This window comes from Amblyomma americanum, chromosome 1 (genome assembly GCF_052857255.1).
Source record: "Amblyomma americanum isolate KBUSLIRL-KWMA chromosome 1, ASM5285725v1, whole genome shotgun sequence".
Taxonomy (NCBI): domain Eukaryota; kingdom Metazoa; phylum Arthropoda; class Arachnida; order Ixodida; family Ixodidae; genus Amblyomma; species Amblyomma americanum.
The window spans coordinates 167,398,299-167,411,272 of NC_135497.1; the positions used below are offsets into that span (position 1 = coordinate 167,398,299).

General features: G+C 48.6%; 1 protein-coding gene across 1 annotated transcript in view; it reads right to left on the reverse strand.

Moving 5' to 3' along the window:
* LOC144114146 (synaptotagmin-15-like) overlaps positions 1–7,016 on the reverse strand; it is a 215,223-nt gene extending 208,207 nt beyond the window's left edge. The window contains exon 1 of the mRNA XM_077647664.1: positions 6,811–7,016. Coding sequence (XP_077503790.1) covers positions 6,811–6,892 — 82 coding nt within the window. The 5' untranslated portion in view covers positions 6,893–7,016. The remainder of the gene's footprint in view (positions 1–6,810) is intronic.
* Between the last annotated feature and the right edge of the window lie 5,958 nt (positions 7,017–12,974).

The window sequence follows — 12,974 nt, forward strand, 5'->3', positions numbered from 1 at the left end:
CCGACTCGCGAGGGGCTTGTCGAAACGTCGAGCAAGGGTGGGCTACTCCCCTGGCTTATCGCATCTATCAAAATTGTAGCCGAGACTCCGATCCTGCGCACCGATCTATTATTTGGGCTCCAGGTCACCAAGGCCTCCACGGAAACGAAGCAGCCGACGCCGCCGCCCGCGCGCTCTCTCTCCGGGCGTTTCCCTCGGGACCCGACGATGACCAGGACTCCGATTTCAATCCGGTTTACACTTTTAAGGAAATATGCGATTACTACAAATCCACCCACCAAACTCTTCCCACTCCTTGCAAAGGGCTGGGGAAGGCCAACGAGCGGGTACTCCTGCGCCTGCTCACTAACACGATGCTGTGCCCGGCAACTCTAAAGCATTTCAATCCTCAATTCGACGGGCGGTGCTCTCACTGTGGGGAGGTGTCGGACACCTACCACATGGTGTGGGCCTGCCAGCAGAACCCATCCCTACCCCCTATCCCAAACCCCACCCGAGAGGACTGGGAGGCGACCCTGTCCGGCTGCTGCACCCTCCAGGCCCAATGGGCCTTAACGCAGCGTGCCCGGGCTGCGGCAACCGCCAATGGGGCGCCTGACTAGGCATCCCCACCTAGTGGTTGTAAGGGCGTGACCCTTCAGGTCACGGACCCCAACACCTCTCTCTATAATTAATAAATATTTTACCACCACCACCACCATAGATTGAGCATGACCACAGACAAGGTTGAAGGAGCTCACTCAAATAGGTAATTGAGTGAGCTCATTCGTTAATTTCATCTCTATTGCTTGTTGCAACAAAGGCGTTTGAATACGTCGAAAACAGTTTTCTCACGCGGATTGTGCAAACAAGATCAGTAGAAATCCAATCTTCAAGAAGAAAGAGAGGTCAGTTTAACGATCATGGAAGCGACCTTTCAGGAGTATAGGAGAGTTTCTTTGACCATGATGGGTGAAGAGAGGCGGTGAGATAAGGGAAAAAAAACTGCGTAGATCTGTTGATCTCCCAAAGAAAGCGCCGCAAGATGACGGCGCCGTCGTGTTGAGGAGTGGGTGCTACTGTAAATGGCACACGATTTCCCCTTAAGGGGCAGCTGTGAAAAGCGGTCGCACGTACAAGGTATTGAAAACTGAGCTAGATCGCATTTCACTGAAGCACTAGTTTTTGTTTTTATGGCATCATCCCATGCAGTTTCCGACTCTGGACAAACAATCGCCTCGGCTCTATTTGACGGACGTTGTAGTATATATATGTGCTTGCCACTCGGTGCCCCGAAAATTTCTAGTTGCCGGCGCTCACTCCAGGCGTCCCACATCGTCGCTGCTCGCGTCGTGCAAACACACGTGTTTGTCCCACGGTGTCCAAGAATGAGTGTGAACGCTCACAGGATCTGTCTCTATAGGTGCCCCCGTGGTTGGTTCGTGAGGCGGTCGTATATAGGGCTGTGCCCCCGTCGAACTCATAGCAGTCTGATCGCGGACAGTGTTGGGGAGGAGCCCACGTTTGCCTCCGCCTTTAAGCGACGTTTCGTAACGGCTGGCCGCCTTCTTCGTTTCGACGACCGACACTGAACTTCTGCTCTAGGTATAGAGTAACGCTTCTCGCAGAGCTCGCCGCACTGTAAAATCTACGGTCAGTGACTTTCCGAACGCTTACGCAACAACGAGGCGATTAGACGTCACCCTATAGTCGACGACTGTGCGAGCCACGTGGGCCGCGCCTGGCGCGGTGATGGCCCTACAGTTGGCTCTAGGCGCTTGCTGCGTATTCGAAAGTGAACTCGATGACGTACGAGAAGCGCGCGCTGCTATTTGTTGTATACACACTTCCACCTCAACAACCAACTCGCAGCGGCGATGATGATGTTACAACACCCGAAACAGGATTTCTCACTTAAGTTAACAGCGTTGTCAGTCTGGAAATCTCGCGGGGTGTATTGCATAAAACCATTTTATTGATCAAGCCCTCAGGCGGAATGGAATAAATATTCGTATTATAGATTTTGCTCTTTATTTTGTGTAAACAACTCCACTGCTGCGGCGCAGTTTATGTAAATATAACACTTTTTTGTTTTTCAGAACAACACAGTGGTATGCTGCTCCTCTGATCTACAAGAAATTAAATCTAAGGTTTGACAAGCAGTGCGCCACAACGGCTGCACCGCTCAGGTCCATCGCCGATTTTGTGGACGCTCAGGGTTCCGGCACGCGTTTATGCGTCATTTATTCCCTTCAATTGTTGTAAGTGCTTTAGCGTCAAGAATGTATTTAACTTAAATAAATCTTATAAACGAGTTAGAAAGTCAGGTAGCGGTCTCCAGGTCGTACAGCGCCTTCTTTCACGCATTCAGAGCGCGCTCATCAAACGGAGAGTATTGTGGGCATGACAAATAAAAAGAAAAAATACTGTTAAGAAGGAATTTTGGAGGTTTATGCGTTGTGCTGCTAAGTATGGTCACCGCAATTTCCTTACTGGCCTTGTTATACTGAATTCTAAAAATCGTGATCTGCTCCTTAAGCTACACTTGGTTTTCGTTCCATCTTTTCTAATATCGTCAGATATAAAGAGGACCTTGTTTTTCATACAGAGCTATATTTATTGGTACAATGTTTATGGGAATCCCCCAAGGCAGAGTATAATTGTAATAACTCTGCGCTTGGATGGGTGCTATTGAGTAATTACTCCCTTATTGCTATCTTTATTAAGGCTGACTGCATAGGCTCAGAAGGTGTATCTTCGATGTCATTTTTTTAATACTTTTATATTGTACTGAGAAAGCGTCTAAAAAAATTTGGCTGCAACCTGTTGTATTTCTTTTTATTTTCGCCAATTTCTTTTACTTCGCTTAGTAAAAAATATATATCTGGGAACTCAAAAAGTTTCGGCTCGGCAAAAGTTTAAAGATGCCACTGCATAATTTTATATGAAAAAAGTAAAACATTTGCCCTGAAAACCAATAGATATAGCTGACCTGCTGCACCTTAATAAATGCATTTGCGAAGAAAAAAAACGAGGGGAAAAATGAGAGATGGGTTTGCATGTTCGGCTCACAACTTCACTGGCCGAAAAGGTAGCGGTCCATATACGATGTTCACCTTCTTCCTATGACGACCTAGCGCACAATTCAGTAATGCGCCATTGAAATTTTAGAAGATTTTCTTCAGCGCTGAAGAAAATCTTCCTAAAATTTCAATGGCGCATTACTGAATGCGCTTGGTGATAAGGAAGAAGGAGTAATTATATGGACCGCTACCTTTTGTTCTTGGCAAGCGAGAATGTGCTTATATATATTTATTACATGTTCAGTTATTCCCTCGTGGTGTACCTGAGTATTTCGTTACTGCACCTAGAAAAAGACTGCAAGATAACGAAAAAAACTCACAGGACGGCTACGACTGTGTAACGCATGATTCAGCGATAGCTGTTTAGGCATTTAGGTTTGGGGATATTTTCCGGGGCTCTGGTGTAGTGGTCAAGTGATGCACCCCTGCACTGGCAGGCGGCTGTTCCAAACAGAGCTACCCGTAGGTTTACACGGCCCAGGTTGGCCGGCACAACCGGTCAACCGGTCAACGCACCCACCGGTTACGCCGACGCCGACGACGGCGGACGACAACGACACGCAAGCCAGGGACGGGCGCCTAACAGCTATCGCTGTAAAACACTACAAGGCTTGCACGAGAAGGTTGTCTTTTCTCCTTTCCGCGAGAATGTTATGCCAAGGGGTCAGTGGCTGTATGCAGAACCGAGCTGAAGCAGATTTGACTAAGCAAGGAAAATATTCTAGCAGAAGCATCTACGAGCTAAAAACAGCAGCTTCAGCACGACCAAGGAATAACGCAATCCGCATGAATCATTAACTCGACGCTAAACACTGACAGCGGCAAACCCTCAGCCAGAGTGATTATGCATTAAAATATTTTTTTTTATTGCACTCTGGTTACTTCGTTCCATTTGGTCGGTCTTCTGTATATTGTGAAGTCCCGTTCTGAAAAAGCCTAAAGGTTTCGGAGATGTGCAAGTGATATGCATGACGATGAGGTAAACCTTGTTACACGAAAATCGCTCGACATCGAGTCTAAAAGGGCTGCTGCGCGAATTTCAGGGACGAGTTGCGCCAAGGTCATGGTAACGCCGCCCTTTCGTGACTTGACTAGCGGTAAGGAGCCCGGCCGCGCGAAGCAATAATTGCACGTTCCCACAAGTAACGCGATGCCGGTCGTTCCAAGTAGCCGCCAGTACCTCTTGGCAGCTTTGTCGCGAACGGTCGCACGGAGTGACAGACTAGCGCTGAGATTCCCTCACTGCGCCCGATGGCAGCGGGGCGACAGCTTCCTGTGTGCTGTCACCGCGCCAGCCTTCGGCGTATATAGCCGCTCGCCGGAAGCGGGGGAATGGAAATGCACCGTTGATACGATACGAACCGCAGAGGTGCCGCAATTCAGACAAACTCACTTTTGAAACTCGCGATCCGACATGGGTGGCAGCCCTGTCTGCTGCGTAGTACTCTCGCAGAAAACAAGGCTGTGGTGCTTAGCGGCGCATAACGTCGATCGCTCAGTTTCAATATTCATCTCGTGCATTACAGCTCGCACCACTGAGCGAGAAGGAGAGCGTGACAAGAGCATGCGACGCGTTTATGAATTCACTCTGAAGGGCTGCCCACAAACGGCAAAAAGGAAATAAAACGGCCCCCGCGTTCTTTCAACGAGCTCATGCGCGGCGGGACAGAGCGGGCTGCCGGCGGTGCTCGGCCTCTGCGCAACGCTCGGCCTCCCTTTTGCCGAACGTAAAGCTGCAGCTGAATTCTCTGACATGTGCGCCCCAAATACGAAGCCGCTCCGCGTTCCGCAATCTCTTTCATTGCCACGAAACGTGATGCTGCGCCCTTGGTTGCATTCTCTGGGTCATCATCCAGGGTCAGCCTGCTGCAGGAACGGAAGGACTTCGCTACCCACCTTCGCCCACGGGCGGGCAGTCCGCAGGTGGCGCTCGCAATGCCATCGCCGTCATTAAAAGCGGCCGTTAGTCTAAAGCGCAGCGTTACACAGCACCGACGGGCCACAGTCACAAAGGGTGGGTTTCACACACGGGTGGGCCCTTTCTCGTGTCTCTTATCAGACAGCTCGTCCGCCCTTCGAACACCGAGCAACCTGCTCAAAGCACCGAGCAAGGAGTAGGACGCCGAACCACTCTGTCGTCCAGCCAGCGATCACGAAAACGCTGCTAAATAAAACCTTGAATACCATGCTGAGAAGTGGCTACGACGATTCATACGGCGTGGTTTTGTCGACGGACCGTCTTTGCTGCGCCCGGCATTCGTAGAAATGAAGACGCGACGTATGATGAACTGTCTGTAGCGCAGCCAGCCTACGCTGCAGGCAATTTTCTCAACGAAAGCAACAATTTCCTAGGTGGCTGTTTTGTAGCCCTTTGAGTGGATTGGCCTCTGCATGGCGCCACGGACAATGAAGTTTGACCACAGCGCCTCCTCCGTCAGCTAAGAAGTTACGCAAGGCAAATCAGTGCAGCCGATTTCTTTATTTTTCTGTCCTTTGGGGGAGGACATCATGAACGGCGTGCTCTTGCTATTGCACTCCTGACTTGCTCACACTGAAGTATTAGTTTGCTGCCTTCGATTTTATAATGCTCCGACCAACGTTAAAGCTCGCTAGACAAAAAAAAACTGAAGGTTCCAGTTTTTTTTATTTATGTGCCGTTTCTTTGCAACTAAATCATGCACGCCAAGCACGCAGTGCGGATTTCACAAATGCACTGCACACTCTTAAAAATGATGGCAATGAGAATACGAATATTTTCGAGGTAGAATGTTTCATCGAAAAGCGCAGGTAGTGTTACAATTGCAGTGCATGAATCTCAGGCCGCGAGGAATATTCACAAAAGAGTATTTCCAATAAAGCCATTAACCACGACGACTTGTAACAATTGTTTACAACTTCGCAAAAATATTTTGCCGCGCTTCTCTCGCAGGGTGTCAGAAAACGGCCGTAGTCGTCTTGTAATTCGTTCGCTTGGCAGCTCTTGCTATCTTTTCTAGGTACTATAGTGCCATTTAGCAACAGTTTTCGGCCATAATGAAAGCTTGCGAATTATTTTGTATCTTACCCTGCTCGAGCGAACATAGATGAGATTCTTGACGAATGTATTGCTGATTTTGCGGGTTTACAAAGTTCCAACGCTGCAAGTAACACCTATTATAACGTTTAGTACTTGGTTCTTTCCAATTCTTTACTCTCTTTTTTTTCGGCAGTGACGAAGGTATAAAATATAGCGCGATGGTCATTATTAAAAACAGCGCATGAAAAAAAAAGCAAGTAGAAAGTACAAGAATACACTCACCACAAGTGTTCGCTTACTGCCATCTGTTCGAGACGAGCCACAGTTGCACATTTGAAAAGAATTCGCTTTTAAGCTCTGCTGTGTACATTCAATACTTGCATCCTGATACCTAGCTGCCTGAGGTTCTGGGCACAATATCCGCGCGAATCGGTAAACGAAAGCGCGAAATATTTAGTTTCATTACTGTTAGTATTACACGCCTTCACATGACCCTGTCCTCGCTTACTCCGTTGCTGTTTTATACTCTTTGCTCTAGTAACAATACAATGCCGCATGATCAGGTCCGCAGTGAGACCATTTTCAAACTCTTATCAAGTGACAGCCACACCGAGTTGGCAAAAGTTGGCAAAAAGTTTGAAGACAGCCACCGGTTGAGTCGGTTTGGGAGAAAGGGGTGGATCAGTGAGCGTTCACCGTGGCGCTTGCAGGGTACACAGTGCGCGTACTCACCCTGGACGCTGCTGGCCGAGACCTGGACGGGAGGCGCGCGCTCGACCAGAGGCGGCGAGGATGCACGTTGCAGCTCGGCCATGGCGCGCCGCGAACTCTTGCCGACGGCCCGCGGCCCAGACTGGAGAAACACGGAGCGCGCGCCGCCGCCTCTGCCGGCCGACGGCAGCGCCACGGGGCCCCCACTCGGGGAAGCCGTAAGCGCGCGCCTCGCCGTGAGTGTTTGTTTGCGCGACCCCCGGTTTACTGGCGTCGAGTGAATGCGCGCGGCGCACGCGCTGCCTGATTGCCCCTGCCGCTCTTCAGGAGCACGTTAATTCCACGTTCCGACGCGCTGAAAGAGCTCTGATTATCTGCCGGTATATGCGAGGGAAGCCCACGCTGTTCGGACTGTCGCTTCAACTTGCGCTATTTATCGCGGCACTGTCGCCCTACACTCGCTGTTTGCGAAAAAGGCGAACGTCACAGAGCCCGGCGTGACATTTGGCGTCGCGCTTTCTTTCTGACATAGCGACAGTCATCTCTTCAGGCGCCTTCTTTGTTGAGGACGACATGTGCCCACAAACATGCTAAGCGTGTAGACTGACTCGCGTGATTTACGACGTTTAGTATAGAAAAGGAAGATTTACCTAGAAAAACGAGAGGAATTGAGCGACTGGGCACCTCCAGTCGCACACACCATGTTTACTTCATTCGTGTAGCTACACCAGAGCTGTACACACTTTACAAGTAACTGATTACTTGTAATAAATTACATTTTACGCGAATTTTGTAATGCACTGATTACTTTTTAAAGGGGTAACGTTCTCGGTAATCCAATTATTTTTTTCAGCAGTCGATTCATGGTAATCAGCACCGGTATAACTTAGAGAACCTGAACTTTGTGGAAAACACTAGTGCCAGCGTGGAATATTCCTTCGCGATAGAGAGCCAATAGTCGAGTTTTGGAAAAACCGCGCGCGCGAGGACGTCCGGACATGCAAGCCTGAGTGCCGTCCTGAAGAAATGCGAATAGTCTAATGCAAGCCTGGGCGTCCTGCATTCGGCTGTTCGCATTTCTTCAGGACGGCACAACATAATGTCATGGTTAGTGAGCTTAAACTTTGTCCCCACTGAGTGCGAACAACGAAGCGTGGCGCTTTGCGTAACTGCGAGCTGGTGCTCAAGTTCATCGTCCGTCACTACAACTCCGCCCTGCCATCCAGCGCTTACACCCGGGCAGTCTTCAGCGTCCCGGATTCCATTTTCACTAGGAAACGCAGAAGAAATACCCTTCGACGTTCTGGAACTTTGCGAGCTGATGAGATTTTGCCTTGGCAACACTTATTTTTCCTACGGCGGCAGTTTCTATCAGCAGATACAAGGCACGTCAATGGGAGCGTCAGTATCAGTTACAACGGCCAATTTAGTAATGGAAGCCCTGGATGAAAAAGTACTAGCCAGCTTCAATCCTGCACCCAAAGTCTTCTACCGCTACGTAGACGACTGATTCTGCATTTTGAAGAAACAAGACGTCTCACGCTTCCTGGACAGCCTAAACGCCCAGAATGCGCATATACAGTTCACCCTTGAGCCTGAGAAAGACGGCTCTTTGCCATTCCTGGATGTACTGGTTCGCAGGGATGAGGGCTCCCTCACATTCTCGGTCTATAGGAAGCGTATACGCATACAGGTCGCTACCTCAATTTTATGTCTTGTCATCCGGCTGGCCACAAGATGTCGGTGGTATCGTCCTTAATAACGCGTGCCGTACGCATATGCTCAGATGAAAATTCATTGCAAAACGAGCTGAGGACGATTCACCGAGAACTGACTTATAACGGTTACCCTAGTCGCTTTGTCTACAATATTGAGAAGCGGATCTTACAGCCGGAAACACAAAGCAACAAGACATTCCAGGCACGTGCAGCCATTCTTTACGTGCAGGGAATCAGCCAGGCAATATCGCGCGTGTTTTCAAAATGTGACATGCGCATTGCCCACATCCCGACCAGCAAGCTCTGTAACCAGCTCGTGAACGTGAAAGATAAACTGCCAATTGAAGCATTTCCAGGTGTCATCTACCAGATCCATGTGCTGATTGCCCCGAGGTTTACGTTGGCGTAACAGAAAAGTTCCTCAGAAGGCTTAACGACCACAAACGTGACGTAAGAAATAATAATCGCACGACGAACGCCATTGCCGACCATGTGCAAGAGCATACTCATACGACTGACTGGGACCACGCCACTGTCATCGCGAAGGGAAGGAACGTCTCATCTCGGCGGCTGATGGAATCTCTAATCAGCCAATCGACACCAGCTACCATGAACTGGGTGAAAGGAACCATGCCACCCATCTACGCATGCTCTTTGCGCCACGTGTTGCGTATATAAGTCGCGACAATTTCTTGTCCCGCTCAGTGATCAAGGAACCGTACGAGGTTCCGAAACGTGTTTGAATTTCATGACATGGTCAGTGACCGCATTCCTTTTTGTTTAATACAATGCCTGACCAGACGAACTTTCGTCGAACCATTGATTATATTATAGAAGAAATACGACGAAAATTTCGAAAAACGCCTGCCGGGGAGAATAGCACCGTATGAATTGCAGCAGACACCAGATCAAAGAAGCCGCATCGGCTCATCCTAGTCTTTGTGTATTAGTCTTATGCTAATAAAAGTGGGAAGGTGAATAAGATAATAATCGATCACACTTTTGTAATCGGTCACTTACTTTTGAGGGTGCTATAATTCACCGCTGAAATCAGTTACATTTCAGAGGAAGTAATATTATTTAAAATAGGCTACTTCCTTTCTTTAATGTGCGCAGAACTGAGTTACACACAGAAATGACTAATGGTCGCTGCGTAGCAAACGTGAGAGAGAATAGAGATAGATTTTCAGTGTGAGCACGGTAGTTGAGGTTGGCTGGTGTATCAGTAAGCAGGACAGAACGCTGGGCCTGTTGGTATTGGCTAACCGCATCAAAACAGCGCGAAAGGGACAATCAAACAAGAGGGAAGACGAGAGCGGCACAGCGCAGTGTCGTTTTCATTTTTCCTCTTGTGTCATGGTCCCTTCCGCGCCGTTTCAGTGCGGTGTAACACGTCTCTTGCCTGCTACTCCACACAACGAAAAAAAAAGAAAAAATGTTTGAACGAAGAACTTGGTGTGGTTCGTTTTCGTTGTAACAGTGTACCTTACCAACTGGCCCCACAGTACACTTTGTTAAAGGAAAGGAAAGGGGTGAAGATTAGGGCGTTAATAATGTCGTAATATACTGTGTTGCGCACCCCGTGGCCACGCCATCTACGCAGGTGAGAGGACAAAACTGTAGGGCCGGAGACAACCGTGTGTATGGAGTAAGTTATGAGAAACACCATAGACGGCACTTACGCGAGGCAGCCCTGGTAAGGGATACACACCGCATCGGCTATCGGCTATAGGCTGATGTGCTATCGGCGACGAATGAAGCAGAGCCTGGACGCCAGCAATAAGAACGCAATGACGGGATGACTCCGATTGATGAATTTGAAACCAGATGTTCCTCTGCGCTTACCACCTAGACCACAACATTCGTAGGAGAAAACTAACAGCTCTATTCTTCAAACGCCATCAACCCACACCTTTCCATTTTTGTGTACCATTGTCAGTGCTTTCTTCATGCAGAGGCGAACCTTTCCGACTATGCACCAATATTTGACCACGCCCTTGGACGCAAGTCTAGACTTGTTGCCCGGCCTTTATTGTGGGTAAGCGTGGTGTCTCTGCAACGCCAATAAAGAGGTCTTCAAGGAACCAGGGTGGCTGTCTTAGCGAGTGCCAAGCGCCTCCGAATCACCAGGAGCGCTGCTACAACACCTCAACAGGGTCCGACGAAGATTTGAATGGTATGCACAGTGGCGTGTAAAACGTTTAACAACGGCGGCACCTAAATACAGATGCTGATTGTAGCGGCACAAGCGCGTCCTTTTGCACAGACATGTGACTGGTATCTGGGCTTATTTGCGATAGTGAATGAGTCTCACTTAGGCAAACTGCGCTATTTACACACGTGACCATTGACTTCGTTCCCAACAAAACGTGCGAGTCACTAGTGCTGTTCTTTAGGCGAAAAGTGTTCGGCGCGTGGAAGGCAATAACAAACGAAGCATACATGCGCAACACCTGCAAGTAAGCGCCAGTCCTGGTGTCTGTTTCCTCGGTTGTCGCTCTCTTCATCGCGCTACCCACTTTTCCATCTGAGTTCATCCCTTTACCCAGCTTTTACTGTAACGAAACACTCCACTAATTTCATTCAGTAAGATAGGGCAACGTTCGGCTAGCATAAAGGAAATGCACGAGAGTGACGTTCTTCAGGCCCTTATAGATTTCTACAGACGCTTCCGCGACTCTCGAGGAGCGTAACCATTGTGTCATGGGCCTCGTGATACAAAGTCAATGGACACAAAGGCCACGTACCTCCGTGACCTTTGTGTTGCCCCATTCTTTTAGCCTCGCGTTCTTATCACCACAAGCATGTCTAAAACGAAGGATTAAGTTCCCTGGCGACACAAATTGCCATACTCCTAAAACCTCAGGATCAGTACCGTGGTCAGTGTTGGTTAGTTTCAGCCTCTAAAAGTCACTTTCCCTCATTTTCTTAGCGTCGTCTGAATATGTAACAAACATAATCTATATAAGAATCAATTGCAAGGCAGGATTCTTGCATATAATTGACAAAAACTGCACAATGAAAGAATAGTATTATTAAAACAGCATATCCGCTCAAAATTATAAGATGCAACTGAGTTGCAATGGCCACACCGGATGTTTCGTAACTTCTGTGAGCCAGGGTGTTTTCAACACTGCTACAATCGGGAACCATCTCCTCTAGAATGCCCCTCTATAACGCCAGGCTGCGTCTGAAGCATACACGCGAGCATTATTTCTTCTCACCTAAACGGAACACACAAAAAACACTTCTAAATTTATCCCCAGCCTAGGAAAACATGATCATGAACCCAGGGTCACTTTGAAGCGTCAAGGAACTAGCACATGCATTGACCCGGGGCGCCATACCGGGCGCACGCCTGTATTGTACTGAATGCGACCTTCAAGCGCACAAGACTGCCCTCAAGTATCAAAAAGTGCCATATTCGGAGAGCTGAGGCTCAACAGATGCACCCTGCCCGCAACTGCCCCCTTCCATGTCACGCCGGGACAGCCCACACTGACGTGGTGCCACACTCACTCCCTTCTTACTGACCACTTATACACTTTACTCACGAACCTACAGACGAAGAAAGTCCGGAACGGACTGGGTGAACGATAGAAACTTCACAGTTACATAAAGAAAGAGGAAAGTGAGCAAGAATTTAAAATAACAAAGACAACAGAACCAATAAACTCATCAAACTCTTTTTATTTCTGCACATTTCGTATTCTGCTCGCCTCTTTCAAAACGGTCCTCCTTGAAACACTCTTCATGGCACGTCTTCCTTTGATTCTTGCTGCCTCTTAAACTGGCATCTCACTTGACTGTTTGCTACTTGCAAAACATTTCCCGGCTTGAGGGTGTATCCACCGCAATTCTTGCCCTTATGGCGGAAGTTTGACTTGCCTTGCTGTGTCGCCACAGCAAGTTCCATGTGCAGCAAACCTCTATTGTCTCTCCTCGCCGTTTTCATCATGGGAAGCATTCTTTATACTCGAGTATTGCTGTCTGCTACAGAAAAAAACTGAGTCACCAAATTTAGAGATGTTCGGGCAGTTGGGGTGCTTGAGAAACTCCGGCCGCATCAGATAAGCGGACATTTTTTAGTAAAAACATTCGGCATTTACACGCGATAGGTGCCAAATTAATCGCAGAATTTATTTCCTTCGACCTGCAAACAAGTCGCACTGACAACGCGCATTAGTTCATTGTGGCGAAAGCAATCTTACGCTTGGGTTGCTCATGTATGCGGTGCAGTCTAAGAGTGCGCGCGAGAATCTTGCCATACCTACATCCCGACTGGGGCAGGTCTGGACTCGCGACTTCTCAAGTAAATATGGGGCCGGTCACGCGCAAATAGGGACGATTGGCGACCCTAACATACGCCACATACAGAGAAACCTTCTTTACCCCGCGGCTTCAAACACTGCGGGGGCACCCGATAACCTTCGTACCTTCTAGGACTGCCCACATGTCCGTATGTCC